Here is a 16,776-nt window from a genome sequence, read left to right on the forward strand (position 1 = left end):
ACAATATGCACTCTAAGCAATATCTATAATGACTCGTACGTGCTCTGAGAAGAAATAAGAAACAGGTTGCACGTACATGTTGCATATGCTGGTAGCACGAATAAAGTTAATCCACTGAAAAAGAAATGCAATATTCACTTCTTGCGATTTATCCCACATGTGTTCACGAAACTCATTTCAGTGCAAAGAAAAATAAACATTTTGGTAACGCATACGTGCACATATATCGCGATAAATGCATAACTGTTACATGTAGTTTAGCAAACAGGAACTTACGTCGCGAGCGTTAAACTCGTGGACAACTTTCGCAACTTATACCCCCGGTCACGGCAAAAATTTACACGATACCCTTGCTTCTGCATTACGAAGGATTTCGCGAGAATTAGGAAGAGAGTGCTTCTCTCCTAGTTTCCGTAGAAGGAAACAAATGTTGCTCTTTAAGCAGCACTTCCATTCGAGTACATAAGAGTATTGGCGAGGCGAAAGATGGAAGAAAAGAGACAACGAAGAGTGATCGATCAATTTTAACTTTGTTTATAGAACGGGTAAATTTACTTTTTTTTTTTCTCTCTTTTTTCGTTATATTATTTATCTTGAGAAAAACTTTGTTGTCAATTTTACATTTATATAAAATATAAATATTGCATAAAAGCGTTACAGTTCTGTGGGATATTCGTTTTTCATTTTTTATTCGTTAAATTTTTTAACAGAAAATAATATTTTTCTTTCAATTGATGTTATCAGTAACAGCTTTTAATATTCAGCTTTATTCATTTGTGAAAGCATACGGTGATAAAGGAAGAATTAAATGCGCACGTATTTACGTCAGGAAAGAGAAAAAAGGTTAGCTCTCGACGACGCAATGTTTAATTTTTCCGTTATCTTTTCTTTAATCTCAATGTTCGACGAATAAAAACCTCTATTGTGTATGTCGACCATCGTCGAGAAAATGCAGCCCGCTATGCGGGATGCTAACCGACATTATACATGTTGCAATGCGTATCGTCGATATAATTACGTATGCGTACATCACACCCGGCAATTTGTAATGTGGTGTATAATACGATGATAAATCATTTCTGCCGTAGCCGCACTCATACATAAACATATTTAGCCCTCAACACTAACGCACGACGTTAAACACTCGATTAACGTGCAAGTTACATACGGCATCACGCGTACGGGTGGTTTCGTTTAACGATGTCATTAATTACACTGTTCATTATCAAAATTTATCGTTAATGAATCGACATCATCGCCATCATCATTACGTTTACCATATAATTACATTTAACTGATATATAATTTTCACGAAGAAACGCAGCATTTATTTATTATGATTGAACACGACTACTCTACGCACGGCGTGTAGATGTTATTCTAGTCGTATGTCTCGGAGCATACTCCTGATTGAGTGCGGAAGTGTTGCTCAGGCGCAATAATTAAAATTTGATTCTATTCGAAAATTTTGTCCGCAGGTGACGAGGAACTGTTAACAAAAAGGGCCGGTGAGTGCATTTTGCCAGGCGCTTGCCCCGCGCCATGCACATGCAATGGAGCAACGGTCGATTGCTCCAGCAAGAGACTAACTGCGATACCGAAAGACTTGCCGCTTTACACGTCTACTTTGTAAGTATTATTCTTTTTTTTAATGGCGTGTTAAACCGTCACGCGTGAAATCCAGAAAGATGGAAAGCGCGGTGTTAATTCCGACACTAATTCATCGATGCTATTGAAAAATCTTGTTGGGATAAACTCTGTAAATTTTTTCGTAGCTGGGAAGTAAATGAGCAAGTGAGCAACGGAAAAATTGAACAGCTAAAAGACGTATTTTTCGTTAAAGAGCTTCGTCTAACAATATTTCACTTGTCGTTATATCGCTAAGCGAGCATACGTGGGCGTGCAAAATGAGAAAACTAAAGGCAAACTCAATTTATGTCATGCAGGATGCAGCAGCATCCGCAATATATTTCATGTAGTTATGTTTGTCATGCTGAACGCGCTTGCACCGCGAACATTTTTAGTACTTCCCAAAATACTGTGTGACATTGCGTTGATGAAGAGGTAGCTGGTTGATCTAAAATAAGAAAAACGTTTCCATCAAAATATTTAAAGTTTTCAATATTCAGATATTAAACAATGAAGTTTACTCTGCCAAGCGTTGCTGCCTTCCATAATTAAAGATATAACGAGGGAACTTTTAGTGAATAATGGGTAATAATTATACATTACACTGTCAATAATAATGTTTGCAAGTTGTGAAACCATTTACTCGTCTAAATAATGACGTTATGTGTCTATTACAAACAGACATAATTTTATAATGAGTTACGTTTATGGTTTATTTTACATTTTGATGCACTCTAATGTGTAACACTTAGCCAAGTAACTCTTTTTAGATCATTATTACTTTTTTATGAGAAAATGTTCATTTCAAATTATTGAATATCGGACGAGCCAATCCATCGGTCGAAACGGTCCAGACGAGTGGTTAGGATGAATATCATTAGTCTGTAGAGAATTCTCGTCGCTTCATTCGAATATTAATTCGATCGTTGAACCAGATAATCACCTGATTAAATCATAAAGTGCAATAGAAAAGGTACAACGAAGATTGGACCATTATTCGCAGTAAATTACACGTTCGATCCGTTCTACGGATCGTTGCTTTATGAAAAAAATGAATTTCTTGATATTGTTTAATAATCAATATACTAGTTTTTACAGAAAAGTTTATACATATACTTTATTTTATTTGTATTTTGCATTTGTATTTTATGTTAGTATATACTACAAGTATGAATGTAAAATTTGCTCCTTTTTTTTTTTTTTTTTTTTTACAGACAAATTATTTTTTTCTTTAAATCTAAAAAAATGTCATATTTTAAAATAAACTGATGACTTTTTAAATAACTGCTACATCAATTTATCATTTTATTTTATACAGAAACATGTTTGTTTCAAAAATTGTATTTTTGTTGCCCGATAAATTCCAAGTTAATAGTTTTATTCGAACGTTAGAACGTATTAATTACGAACGAAGCAAAACAATCAACTGCAAGTTACACTATTGCTCGATATATCGTATGAACGTTCTACAACGTACCAATTTCTGCGCGAGAGTTATTCTGGCGCGCAATTCGCAAAATTTATTGAACGGCGCATTGTTATAACGCGGTAGCGAATAAATTGCTTGGCGGGTAGTCGAAAACAAGTGATGAAGTAACGAACGGAAAGTACCAATTTTACTTTTTTTTTTTTTTTTTTTTTTTATGTTGTCGAGTAACAAACTAGCCATACATATCACGAACGTGCATGCATGTTCCGACTGCACGGCAGTCATGATTTTCTTCTACATGTATCCCTTTCCACGTTTTCGTAACAGATTGTTGAGCAACAATGAACTGGACAAGATCAAAGCGGATGGCCTTTTTGAGAAGCTGCCGGAGCTCCAGCATCTGGATCTCAGGAAAAATAAAATCTCTCGCATCGAGGCGTCTGCCTTTCAAGGGGCTCACAACCTCACTGACCTGTAAGTCACAATGTAACTTCCGAATTATACCGCTTTCCTGGCATAGCACGACTCACTTCTTTGAGACATTGTCATCGTTGTCTTTCCGGAAAACTTTGCCTTTGCTGGCATAATAGAAGCCGTTTTAGAAATATCGCTGTGTAACGTCAGAATTGTTTTCCTTGCGCGCAGCCTTCTAGTCGATATTTTCAACTTTAAACAATCTCTCGGAGAATTTTCGAAAGCCGTATTGTCTTCCAAGACAATTATTAAAACAATATCGGCGATTCTTCGTCAGAAACTTGAACGGTGTGGGGTTAGTTTTTTTTTTTTTTTTGCATGTCGTAGAATACCAAAATTAATTGTAAATTAAATCTGATTTAAATATTCTAATTACTAAAAATATAATTTATAAAAAATATTTACATAACTGTTACTATTAATAATTATTTTTAAAACATATTAAACGATAATAGTAAATTAAACGAGATACAAAAACTGAACTGGTGATACTTGCAATTTCTATTATCTGCGACTTATACTTCAATACATGATAGAGATCATAAATTCTTTATAGTTAAGAGCTCTACTTTAAAAGTACGTCGAAGCCGAGCAATGATTTTAAACGTTGAGTCAGAAATTTATAGATTATAAAAACGATTGTCCCATGTGGTACCACGTTCAAAATGTGCTTTCGCATTGATGTTCATAACGTCTGTGCGCACGCTGCCTCGAAGAACAATATTTATCGACTCGTAAAAAGTGACGGCAAATTGTAACGCGACGCAACTTAGCTCTCAATCTCTTTCTATTTCGTTGTACGCTTCGTTTCACGATATGACGAGCTTTCTTTTCACAGGCTTTTGTCCGAGAATAGGCTGCGAGAAGTGCACAACAAGATGTTCTCCGGCCTACCGAGCCTTAAAACCCTGTAAGTACCTCGTTGGGCAAACATACTTTGCAGCATTGATAAAAAGCTATCGTGCGGTAAACAATTACTCGTGTAATTTATTTTGCGTAGGAATCTCCATGGTAATTCTATTACATGCGTTATGCCGGGATCGTTCGACGGAATGCCGCATATACGCTCCATGTAAGTTTACGAATGACGAACTAAATACAAGATAAATTAGCGATTTCAATTATGAAAATATTTTATATAAATTTTTTATAAATTTATACATATATATTTTTAAATATATATTTTTTATTCTTTATTACTTTTTGTAAAATATTTAAACAATTAAACTTTTTTATTTTTTTAACTTACGTTGTTATAGCTTGAAAATAATTACATATATTATCTTTTATAATTTGAGTATAATTTTCGTGTTACTGTCTCCTTATGGGTAACTGTATCGTTTGATATATTTTTCGGTATCTACAGCAACATGCAAAGTAACCCCTTATCATGCAACTGCTATCTCGCGTGGTTCGCCGGGTGGCTGAGGAAACGAGATATAGCAGGAATCACTGGTCGTTGTCACGATCCACCGCGATTAAAGGATGCCATCATTAAGGATATTCCGCACCACGAATTCAAATGCAACAGTGAGTTTAATATACTATTGTACTATTAATTTTGGTCACCTGTAGCACCTATAGATTTATCTTACTCTCGCAATTTGTATTATTGTGCTTTGCGGTTGAGCGCTATGAATCCAAAATAGAAACATTCTATAAAATTGACAAGAGCTTTTCACGCAAACTGATTCGCATGCATACACAATCGAAATCAATATAACATGTGAATTAAATCTGAATATAACAAACAACGTGTTTCGTGCCCTCAATTTACATGTCGTCTGCGTTGCAAAAAAAAAAAAAAAAAAAAAAAAACGTTGCAAAAATAAATAAGTTACTTTCGCTGCTCTTCATTCACTTTGATAATATTCGCAATCTGAATTGCAAATCCTGTTAACGATCCACCAACTATTTTATGCCCATCAGACGACAGCGTGGGTTGCCTAGGCGACGATTACTGCCCGCCTCAATGTAATTGCGCGGGTTCGGTGGTGAGATGTTCGAGGTCTCAGCTTACGGAGATTCCACGCGGGATTCCACCGGAAACCACCGAGCTGTATTTGGACGTGAACGACATCAAGACGATCCAGCCAGAGAGACTGAACCACCTGAGGATTCTCACTAGACTGTAAATAAAACACGCGTGCATCTTACCGTATATCTTTTAATGTGCTTTTGTGTTTAACAACGGCTTCGTTTTCAGGGATCTAAGCAACAACCAGATCGGAATGCTGTCTAATGATACGTTCAGAAATCTAACAAAACTGTCACATCTGTAAGTCTAACGTTTATTCCGTTGTCTCGAGAAGAGTCAGAAGACCCGCTAAACCGTTAATGTAACGACATATTCTTTTTTGCAGAATCATCAGTTACAACAAGCTGCAGTGCGTGCAACGAAATGCTCTCGCGGGATTGAAGAACCTGCGAATAATGTGAGTTCATGTGTACAAATACTCGATTAGCATTGTCATCGTGACGTGTCCTTTTTACGTATGTGCAAAAAAATTTGTTCCATGCTTTTGTGTGCTATTCACACGGTTGTTAGACATTTAATATGTCACGCTGTTAAACTAAAGTTGTTTAATTAATTTATTACAATTATTAAATGAATCAAACGAAAATAATATATGTCACATTAAACAGTAAATCAAATTTTTATATTAATTTAAATATTTAATTGGAATTTTAACGTAATAAATTATTAATCGCAAATAAAATTTATTAAAGTATAACTTTATAACGTTAATTGGCAGAAAATAGTAAATTCTTAACCAATATTTGAGTGCTCTTTTTAACCTAATAAAATAACAAGATTTGAAACTTTTTCGATAAATTTATACGTTATAACTTCATTATTCTTCTCAGTTCGTTACATGGCAATGACATATCGGTCATCCCAGAGGGGGCCTTCGAGGATCTCAAGTCTATAACACATCTGTGAGTATTACTCTGTTCGTAAATCACACGCACGCGATTTTCGATATCAGCCATTTATCGATCATGATGTTTACAGTGCCCTAGGGTCCAACCCGCTTTACTGCGATTGCAGCATGCGGTGGTTGGCTGAATGGGTGAAGAAAGATTACGTGGAGCCTGGCATAGCTAGGTGCATGGAACCTCCTGCGATGAGAGACAAATTGCTCTTGACAACACCGGCTAGTGCCTTTCAATGCAAAAGTAAATATTTCATAAGTAAATATCTCGATTACGGACAGAATGGTCAAGAAACTTTATCTGCTGTTAAGTAAATTAATTGTTATTCACGAGTTGTGCAGCAGCAATGTTTTATCGACTCATAAAACCGGTTATGGTAATATATTCGCAATTACCTTTCTTGCTCAGATATTTATTAACATTTGTTATTACTGCTCAATAAATTATTTAATATTATTAAAATTGGGAACACGGATCATTATTCCGTCTGATAACTACTTTGCTGTAAAACGGACCATTAATCATCAATCTTTTGTTAGAGTTAAAGAGTATAATACTTTTTATTATTATTTTTTTTTTTTTTTTTTTTTTTTTAACGGCGTTTAGTTACGGCACAGTTCATTGCTTTCTGTAAGAAGTAAGAGAAAGAACTTCTTCGGTTGCTTGGCCATTACTGATCCGTAATCGCATACTGGTTGTCGCACGTGACGGTGTTTTTGATTTTTCGTAGTACAGCGCGATGCAGTCTGTTTAGTTCGTGGTTTTTTAGCCCAACATCACGGTAGGGTACTAAAATTGCTCATTAATCGTAGACCTTTCTTCCGCGCAGCCAAGCAGCAGCCAGCCGAAGTCTTGGCCAAGTGCGACCTGTGTTACACCTCGCCATGCGAGAACGGAGGATTTTGCGAGGCGCTTCCGGACCGGCAGTTCCGTTGCAAGTGCACGCCAGGATATCACGGGGACCGGTGTCAGCATAAAATTGACGCGTGCTATGGAAATCCTTGCAGGAACTCCGGAACTTGCAAAGTACTGGAGGAAGGAAGATTTAGGTACTTACTAAACGCGACGATTTTGATCAGAATAGTAGCTCGTCGGGATGACTTTAGAGTTGCTCGTTCAGTGGAACCCGTAGAACGTTTGCGACAGCATCGTATCATATCTTATTTAGACAAAATTTCTTTTCTCTTTTTTTACGACTTGGTTTCTTTTTTTTTTTTTTTTTTGTTATCTGAGTCTCGTATTCAAATTTTTACAGATTTTTTTTACAAAATACATATATTTACAAGTCCATAATTAAATGCATAATTTGAGCAAGCTTGTTTTAAATTACGTTGATTTGATATTATTGTCTTACGAAAAAAAATTACGATAAATAGATAATAGTGTGGTAAATTGTAACACATATATTAATATGAATTCTTTTGTGTGTAAAGCTATATAAATATTTATATTCTTAAGGCAATAATCTCGAATTTATTAAAAGTAAAAATTTTAACATTGACATTAAGTGATAAAAATATATATGTATATATTAATTGTATAAATAGTTATGTGATTTTAAAATAAAAAAGTATTGATATGTCATAATAATGGTAGATAGTATATTAATAGAATTTGCACGTTATCAAAATTATTCCACGTGTACCAAGTAGTTTTTTTGAGATGCTTTCGTTTACTTGAAATATCGGGGTAAATGCAAAAATGCACGATGGAGAATATGCTTTTGTATAGATAAATAGAACGTTGTATTTCTAAGCTTGAATTTGATAGTAAATTACGGAGACTTAATATAAAAATTATCCCTATTTTAATAATTCCGACGCACCGACCTGCTTAAAGTGATGCCTGAAATGGAACACAATCAGAACGTTTGTCAAATTTTAGCTTTCAACACGCGTAATAAACGGGACCCTCTGCACGTGAGCCCCGAGGAGTGATGACTGCAAGCTATAAACTGCCGACGGTGCTGTTAGAAACCTGCACGTAGCAGAAAAGCTGTTGCAATTATCGAAAAATTGAAAAGCCTAACTTATGCTTTGGTTATTTGCACCAAGCACATGCACGTCAGATTGATGCAAGCATAATCGTTAAAAATTTATGTACTTCTAACAGGAAATTTTATATGAAAGTTATCTTTACTGCTTAAGCACTATAAACGATAATAATGCATTTTTTAAATTATTATTATTCTAAAGTAGCAATTCAATTAAATAATAGAGTTGCACGTGCATATTATATATTCTTAATTATTTTTTTTTTTTTTTTTTTTTTTTAACTAGTGCTGACTTAAATATTTAACGAAACTCTACTCTCATAGTAAAAGCATTAAATTAATCAAGTTCGATATGTTAAACGTGTAAAAAAAAAAGAAAAAAAAAAATTAGTATCGGCAGTTTATTGCTCGCAGTAGAATATTTTTGACGGATTTACCGTGATCGCATGTCGGGCTCAATGTCTCGATTGACGTTCAGTCGGTGTGTGACAGTTGCGACTGCGCCCCCGGGTACAAGGGACTTCGATGTGAGAGCAACGTCGACGACTGTGCCAACAACAGGTGCGCTAACAACGCAACCTGTGTTGACCTCGTACAAGCCTATCGATGCGACTGCACCCCAGGATTCATGGGAGAATACTGCGAGGAGAAGATACCCTTTTGCACAAAGGATCACGACCCCTGCGAGAATGGAGGCCGATGCGTCGACCACAAGACCCACTACAGCTGCGAATGCCCAATCGGCTTCTCCGGCCTCAATTGTTCCACAAACTTGGATGACTGTGTCGATCATATGTGCCAGGTACGTGCGTGACGTTTTTCATTAGCTACTTTGTGATCTATTGATCGCAAGCACATCGATCAAATAAACTATTTTTTTTAACATCAAAGCTATCTAAACTATCAAGCATAATTAACAGTTGTTACGATGTAGTGAAGAATTACATTTTTTAGCAATACTTTTGTATATTCTCTTTCTTTTTTCCACAAATTGTAAGCAAATTTAAGATCTTTATAATAACTTTTGCATCTCGATAAGGATTTTCATAATATGCTTTTAAAATTATGTGCACTAGTATTTATAAGAAAAACATCTACGGGTTTGTCGAGTGTAAAATTCATTAAAATAAGTAATTACGCAGTTAGTGTAGAAATCGCGTGCATAGGCACACCTATCTACATGAGGCCGATGATATCTGTTTCATTTACATCATATCATAGAAATTTATTTTCTCATATCACTTGCCGTTGCGACAAACGCAATTAATTTCTAGCTACCGCATTAACAGTCTCTTTTTACATTCATAGCAATTGCAATGAAGCACGTTTTCTCGTTTTTGAATGTCCTAATTTTAATAATATATTTTAATATTTTTACTTATGAATCGCGTGTGCATTACATTCACCGACTGATTTAACGATCTAATATACCTGTGCGTTTTATATTTTAGAAAGTATTTCTCGGATGAATCACTTAAAGTGGTATCGATTTAATTTAGTACAATATCAACATGAAAACTCAAACTCAGCGACATAACTTGACTTGCATGAGATCCAAACTTTTATTTGACTATCGACTCTTAAATAGAACCTCCAACTCAGGCAGATATGATCTCTCGAGAAGAGGAAACTTTATAGTCGCGAAGAGCTACGACCCAGAAGCAAAGTTGGCGTATGAAATTTTACGCGAAGATTCTTCTTCGCCGGTATTATAACGTCGGCCAAATTTCATTTGAGTGTTTGCGTGGAGTACAGAAAGCTCGTGTGGAGTTTTCGGCTTTGTGGTACTGACTCTAAAGCCACGATAGTATATCACATTCCGAGCTTTCTAAGCTTCCATGAATGGAGCGGAATTGACCCAGAGAGACTGTCTTTCTGTAAATCTTTCATTTCCACATATTGATTATGGCCGTATAAGTCGTTAAAATAACTTGAAATAATTTAACTCTAACAATTTGCAATGCATTTAATACGTTAATTAATTTAAAAGCCTTGTAAAGTTACATTTGAATTGTTTTAATTATAATAGCGTTAATAATTCACGCGCTTAAATTATGTTTTATAACGTTACGCAATATATTCTGAATTGCTTTTATTGGTTCGAGCAAAATTTTAGACCAACCATTGATAAGATTAGCACGTGTGACTTGCAGGAGGGATATATTATTGCACATATGTGACTTAAGCTCGAGAATACATGGCCTTTAGTTTGAGACTCTAGACCAGGCATGTGAAACTGGCGGGCCGTCCGATGATTTGTAACCCTCTGCTAGTTAGTTGCATCCAGAGTTTGTGCGCGTTCCTATCTTATCCGTAAACTTCCTGGCTGACACTAATTAGATGACTAGATTAGAAAAGCATTGATATCGAGATTATTCAGTTTATCTTCATTTTCGCCTTTTATTTTATGTAATATGGACGTCTTAAAAAATTTCTTATATTTTAATTGGATTAATTGTAATTTGTTTGCTTTACAGAACGGTGCTACTTGCATTGACGGCATAAACAATTACGAGTGTAAGTGCGCGGCGGAGTATACAGGGAGATACTGCGAGGCTGCACCTTCGACAGCCATGCTGTATCCACAAACAAGTCCGTGTGCCCACCACGACTGTCAGCATGGTGCCTGCTTTCAGCCTGCTCCTGCCTCCGCCGCGGACTATCTTTGCCAGTGCCATCCCGGCTATACCGGTAAGTAAGATAAAACTTTGAAAAATTAATTGTCTTCTGTGAAAAATTTCTAGTAATTATTTGAAGACACGTCGTAATTTTATATTTCAAGGTTTAAGAATGTCTTATTATCTCTTATCGATGATACTTTTAAGGATAAACTAATTTAATACTACTTATAATTTCAGGAAAACGATGCGAGTACCTGACGAGTCTGAGCTTCGTGGACAATAGCTCGCTGGTCGAGCTAGAACCGCTACGCACGAGGCCCGAGGCAAATGTGACCATCATATTCACGACCACGCAGGAAAACGGGGTTCTTCTCTATGACGGGCAAAGTGACGGGCACATCGCCGTCGAGCTGTTTAATGGGCGGGTCAGGGTTTCATATGACGTGGGTAATTATCCTACCTCGACGATGTACAGCTACGAGATGGTGGCCGACGGTAAACCTCACATGGCAGAGCTTCTGGCGATTAAGAAAAATTTCACAATGAGAGTCGACCGAGGATCCGCTAGAAGCATCATTAACGAAGGTCCGAAGGAATATCTCAAACTTATGACGCCGATGTTTGTTGGTGGCGTAGCGCCGGAAGTTGCTAAAGTCGCATTTACCGAGTTTCACCTTAGAAACATTACGAGCTTCCAAGGTAAGTTTCTCTCACGACACCCAGACATATCGTTAAGATTCATTAACATTCTTGTATCATCTTCATGGTTTTAATAAATCATTGACAAAGTTATAAAAATTACATTGTACCGCGGCACAAAAATAGGACAGTACAAATATTCGTACTTTTATCTAAGTTAGTTATTTTAAAATATAAGTTTTTGGGGTAATTATTAACTTCAAATTATATTTACTTAATTATAACGGCTGCCATAATAATGTTATAATTAAATAAAACCATTCGGTTGAAAATTTCAAAGATTGCACGGATGATTTGTGCTTTCCACCACTGCTAGTTCCAACACCGATACTCTGCGGCTCCTCTGGGAAACGATAGTTGTCGCAAACTCGGAATATCAGCGGCAAATTTGCAACTTGCGGAGACCTCATTTAATATTCGGTTACATTTTTGATGTCCCCCGGCGCAATACTGATTTACTACGTTTGCATATAGTGTATGAAATAATATGTAGCATGGTATGTAACCGAGAGAAATTAGATTTGAAAAGTTTTGCAACAATACGACACACGGAAACTCGTGATCGGACTGCATCGTAACGCATACTCGTAATTTATATCCGAGCATTCTGTATTGTAAAATAGGAGAGCTATCTTAACAGTGAAATTGTTTTGTCGACGTCAATCGACTGAAATTGCGCGTAACGCCTCTTATGAGATCTTATACATATAAGCGTGAATATACGCTCGGACCGCTTACGCCCTTTACTCAATTACATTGTAACGTTCGGTACACATTCTCATGCCACCACTCTTAATATAGAATAGAACAAAAGTTTCTTTCTCGCCAGATCCATTAAAAGTTTTCTTGCTTTATCTCAGGCTGCATCTCCGAGATGTGGATCAATCATAAGTTGGTAGACTTCAGCAATGCCGCAAAGATGCATCGCGTTACTCCTGGATGTGCTGCTAGCGAGGAAGAGGCCGACGAAGCGAGAGATATCGTTGAAGCCGAGGGAATTAACAATAGTGGCAGTAACGAGGAGTCCATGCCACAAGAGCACATACCTCGTGAACATTCCGGTGCGTCAATATCCGTTATTTATTCAATCAATGATAACTTAGTCTCAATATGTTTAAAGTATAATAATTTTAATTAAAAAAAATTATATGTATCAAATGTAGACGTTGTCATGTCAGTAACTGGACTGGTGCCTTCTCATGCATGTATCGGACATGAATGCAAAAAAGGATCTCAATGCATACCATCTCCGTACGGAAATGGTTATTCTTGTCGATGCCAAACTGGTTGGCAAGGACGATACTGCGAGAAAGGTAATTCATTCTTTTTTAACATTATTCTTATATGTAGAAATATGTATTAATAATTTATATGCACTATTTATTGTGGCATATAAATATGTCGATTTATTTTATAATATTTTACTTGTTTTTCTGAGCATTTTTAATAAAAAGATTAATATTAATATATTGCAGCACCGACATGTCGCAAGGAGCACACCAGGGAGTATTATAGCGAAAACGGATGTCGAAGTCGACGACCTGTGAAGCTTGCTAAATGTTGGGGAAGTTGCGGCAATTCCTGCTGCTTACCGCGAAAGACAAAGCGGCGCAAGGTATATAAAACGATTGAAACTGGCAAATAATCTAGTTTCCTGCAAAGCATTATGTTCATTCTGTTGTATACAAGTTGCGACCGGCAATTTACCTACTGTTATTCGCAGGTAATGGTCATATGCGTAGTCATTATAAACAATCGTATGTTAATTTCAGGTCCGATTAATTTGCGCGGACGGCATGCGGTACACTAAGGACGTTGACCTGGTGCGCAAATGCACGTGTACCCGCAAATGTTATTAGCCAGTCGACGCATCGCGGCCCGAGTCTCGTTGGCGTACGTCGAGGCACAAAACGAGACTGAGAAGAAATCCCCGGATCCGAAGCAGCACCCCCGCGCGTACTTCCACGTGCCTTCGAAGATGACGAAGGGAAACAGCAACGGGGAGACGAGGACGATGCCGCTACGACCGTGTCCTCGGCATCCCCGTGCGAGACCACTTTTGCGACACGTGAACGGGAAAGTGCGCGAGGAAGTGCAGGCCAAAACTAGATGGACACACACATAGCCGGCTCAGTGTGATATGTATTATTAAAAAAAAGAAAGAAAAGAAAAAGCGCGCGTAAGAGAAAAAGAAAGAGCGAGAAAGAAGGAGAGAAAGATAGAAAAAGTAAAAATATATTGTACGTAATATATAGCTACGGACTATCGATATCGAAGCAGTTAAACGTATACTAGGTATTATTCGTATATATAATGACCCGATATAGATATATAACGACGGAAACGCGGGCGGAAGAGAAGGTAAGCGCGAGCGCACGCGGACAATGTGTCCGTACATTTGCGATCGCGGACCACGGCACGCGGGCGCTTGCGTGTTCGTAACATTATGCACGAGTGCGTACGATTACGCCGTTGATTTAGCGCGGAATAGACCTAACTGGTAATGGGGAATTCGCGGCTGCGTGCAAACAGGCTTTCGTAATCTTCTTACAGAATATATACGCGTTGCTTTTGATTTAATACGTTTCCACTGATGATGGCTATAATCTCCGATAAAGCTTTCTACGTTAACATCTCGATGTAGTCCATTGTCTGTCAAAAATTATTATTTGGAAACGTTTCAACTGTTTTTTTATTACAATAAAGCATTAAAAAAAAAATTTTAATTAACGTTTAGCTTGAAAAATTATTTATAAAACGGCATTACCACTTTAAGTATAAAATTACGTTCGTATAAAAATTGCCTATTAAAATATTTATATTTATGTGAAACTTTAACGTTGACAAAATAAATTAATGACAATCGTGTAAGTTCTTAAGAAAGTTGATAAGCAATCGACCGCGAAGCCTAAATCTACGTTAGGTCTATTTTTCCATTAGCAAATTTTTACACTAAACGGAAATCTTCGATCGCATAGCTATTTCTACTCATTGAGCAAAAGTTTTTGAACTTTTGCAAGAAAAGGTTTACAAATATGCGAAAAATATTGAGAAAGGAAAAAAGAACGAAAAAGAGATTTTGTGAGAATAGCGTAGTTGCAATATTTTTTCGCTGCAGATTGTTTGATTTCGATATACTTTACTTAGCTACAAAATCCACACGCGCGAGCAAACCAACAAACAGAGACTGAACGAAACGGAGAAAAACAGAAAAGAACGGTGGGATGTTTCTTGCCTTTTTCATGAGTTTAGTTGCAGTGCTGCTTTAGCGTTCCAGCTATCACTTTAACTGCACAATCTTTAGATAGTATTGATATTAGGCCGCTTGTAAATCGTAATAAACACGATAATCAGATAATTATGTAAATAGATTACAGATAAGTGTCTAACTAAATATAAAAAAATATTTTAAGCATAGAAAAAACTTAATTGAAAGTAAGCCGTCAACGTCTTCTTACCTTACCTCACCAACAGCAGCAGTGGGAATGTAGCTTTATTTTTGAAAAAGCCAAGAAATCGCACCGCACCGGTTAAGATTGTCAAAATGCGTCGCGAGTTTCGGAAAGCGTTTCGAAAACAATTTCACTTTACGGCCTAATATTATGTTTTGAGGTGCAAGATGCAACTTGCAAGTGTTGCACGCAGCAACAAAAGATTCGCATGTGAGCGTTCGTATCGATAATAGAAAAAAACGAATTATGTAGGAATGAAGGAAGACCCACATTAATGTTCGGTCAGTTGATCGTGAAACGGATATAACTATATAGATCGATGAAATTATCGGTAAGCCGAAAGAAGAAGGGTTCGCCGATACAAAACCGCGTAATTATTTTTGTATAAGCGCATTATTTATATACCTAAACTAATTTGCTATTAGTTTAATCGAGGAGCGTAATTTGTTCATACTAGTTAAGCTCCTATTAATGTATGACGTACCTACCTTACACCTATTTATGCGTATATATTTTACCCCTGGATAAACTGCATCGCATCTTCCACTGCCAGTATTTATATGTATTTATTCTGTTTTCTTGTTTCATTGACACTTATATTAAACTATTCTTTTAAATTAATACATTCACTTAGATGACGAACAAATATTTCTTGACGGGCTTCGCTATCGTTCTTTACGATTTCAACGCGACTTTGCCGCCTAGCGTGTAAATCGCGGGAAAGTACCAATCGTAGAATTTATGTAGACATAGCTTTTAACCGCTAAACGTTTAGCGACCACATATAATTCAAGTGTATCTCAAAGTTTCGTCTCGAAATTCACTGCCATCACATAACTGCCGCGCTTGACGATTGTCATGGTACTAATCAGATTCTAACCGAAAAAATATATGTGACAAAAAAAGATATATATATATCAATATGTATCTATTAAAAAACAAGACTTTGAATATATTTCTTTTATTAAGTTTCGCGGTTTTGCAAAAGGTATTTTTATTTCGGTTCACGATAAAAGTGGATAAATAAAAATATTTAAACTGTAAACGTGCATATGCGGATGTCATTCATCTATTGATAGCTATGGCCGAGGATCCTTATTTGTCTTTACATTTTATTTTTTATGTAAACAGAAAAGTAGATATACCATGATCGTATAAGTACGATATAATATAAAATCTAATTTACTAGTATTAATAGTCACGTAAGTTCCCTATGCCATTTTTTATGTTTATAAATAACTTGATTATCGATATTTTATCAATTCTATTCAAACAAATGTCTGCGAAACAATCCAAGCTAGCGCTTGTCGGAGAAGAAAATTTTGTATTCCAACTCTGTACATTTGGTCCAACGAAATATAAATATACGCAAGCCAACATATGTTTGTTGATTATATCGATAATCCATCACGATTAATCATTTACACCACCTATTAATTAATGTTCCATATTTAGCATTAAAGTCCAAAATTACAAATTTTTGACTAATTAATGTTATTACTAAATAATATTATAAATTTAAAAAATAATATCAATACATTT

General features: G+C 36.2%; 1 protein-coding gene across 2 annotated transcripts in view; it reads left to right on the plus strand.

The window, feature by feature from the left end:
- Positions 1 to 16,611, plus strand: part of Sli (slit guidance ligand) — a 297,794-nt gene extending 281,183 nt beyond the window's left edge. For both annotated transcript variants that reach the window (XM_070673816.1, XM_070673818.1), the window contains exons 13-30: positions 1,479 to 1,629; positions 3,386 to 3,532; positions 4,371 to 4,442; positions 4,533 to 4,604; positions 4,899 to 5,062; positions 5,462 to 5,663; positions 5,739 to 5,810; positions 5,896 to 5,967; positions 6,401 to 6,472; positions 6,549 to 6,712; positions 7,299 to 7,518; positions 8,955 to 9,264; positions 10,940 to 11,153; positions 11,321 to 11,782; positions 12,643 to 12,843; positions 12,946 to 13,095; positions 13,258 to 13,397; positions 13,555 to 16,611. In XM_070673816.1, the coding sequence (XP_070529917.1) occupies positions 1,479 to 1,629; positions 3,386 to 3,532; positions 4,371 to 4,442; positions 4,533 to 4,604; positions 4,899 to 5,062; positions 5,462 to 5,663; positions 5,739 to 5,810; positions 5,896 to 5,967; positions 6,401 to 6,472; positions 6,549 to 6,712; positions 7,299 to 7,518; positions 8,955 to 9,264; positions 10,940 to 11,153; positions 11,321 to 11,782; positions 12,643 to 12,843; positions 12,946 to 13,095; positions 13,258 to 13,397; positions 13,555 to 13,641 (2,972 nt within the window). In that variant the 3' untranslated portion in view covers positions 13,642 to 16,611. The remainder of the gene's footprint in view (positions 1 to 1,478; positions 1,630 to 3,385; positions 3,533 to 4,370; positions 4,443 to 4,532; positions 4,605 to 4,898; positions 5,063 to 5,461; positions 5,664 to 5,738; positions 5,811 to 5,895; positions 5,968 to 6,400; positions 6,473 to 6,548; positions 6,713 to 7,298; positions 7,519 to 8,954; positions 9,265 to 10,939; positions 11,154 to 11,320; positions 11,783 to 12,642; positions 12,844 to 12,945; positions 13,096 to 13,257; positions 13,398 to 13,554) is intronic.
- The last annotated feature ends 165 nt before the right edge of the window (positions 16,612 to 16,776 follow it).

The sequence above is a fragment of the Cardiocondyla obscurior genome, linkage group LG02, assembly GCF_019399895.1.
Source record: "Cardiocondyla obscurior isolate alpha-2009 linkage group LG02, Cobs3.1, whole genome shotgun sequence".
NCBI lineage: Eukaryota > Metazoa > Arthropoda > Insecta > Hymenoptera > Formicidae > Cardiocondyla > Cardiocondyla obscurior.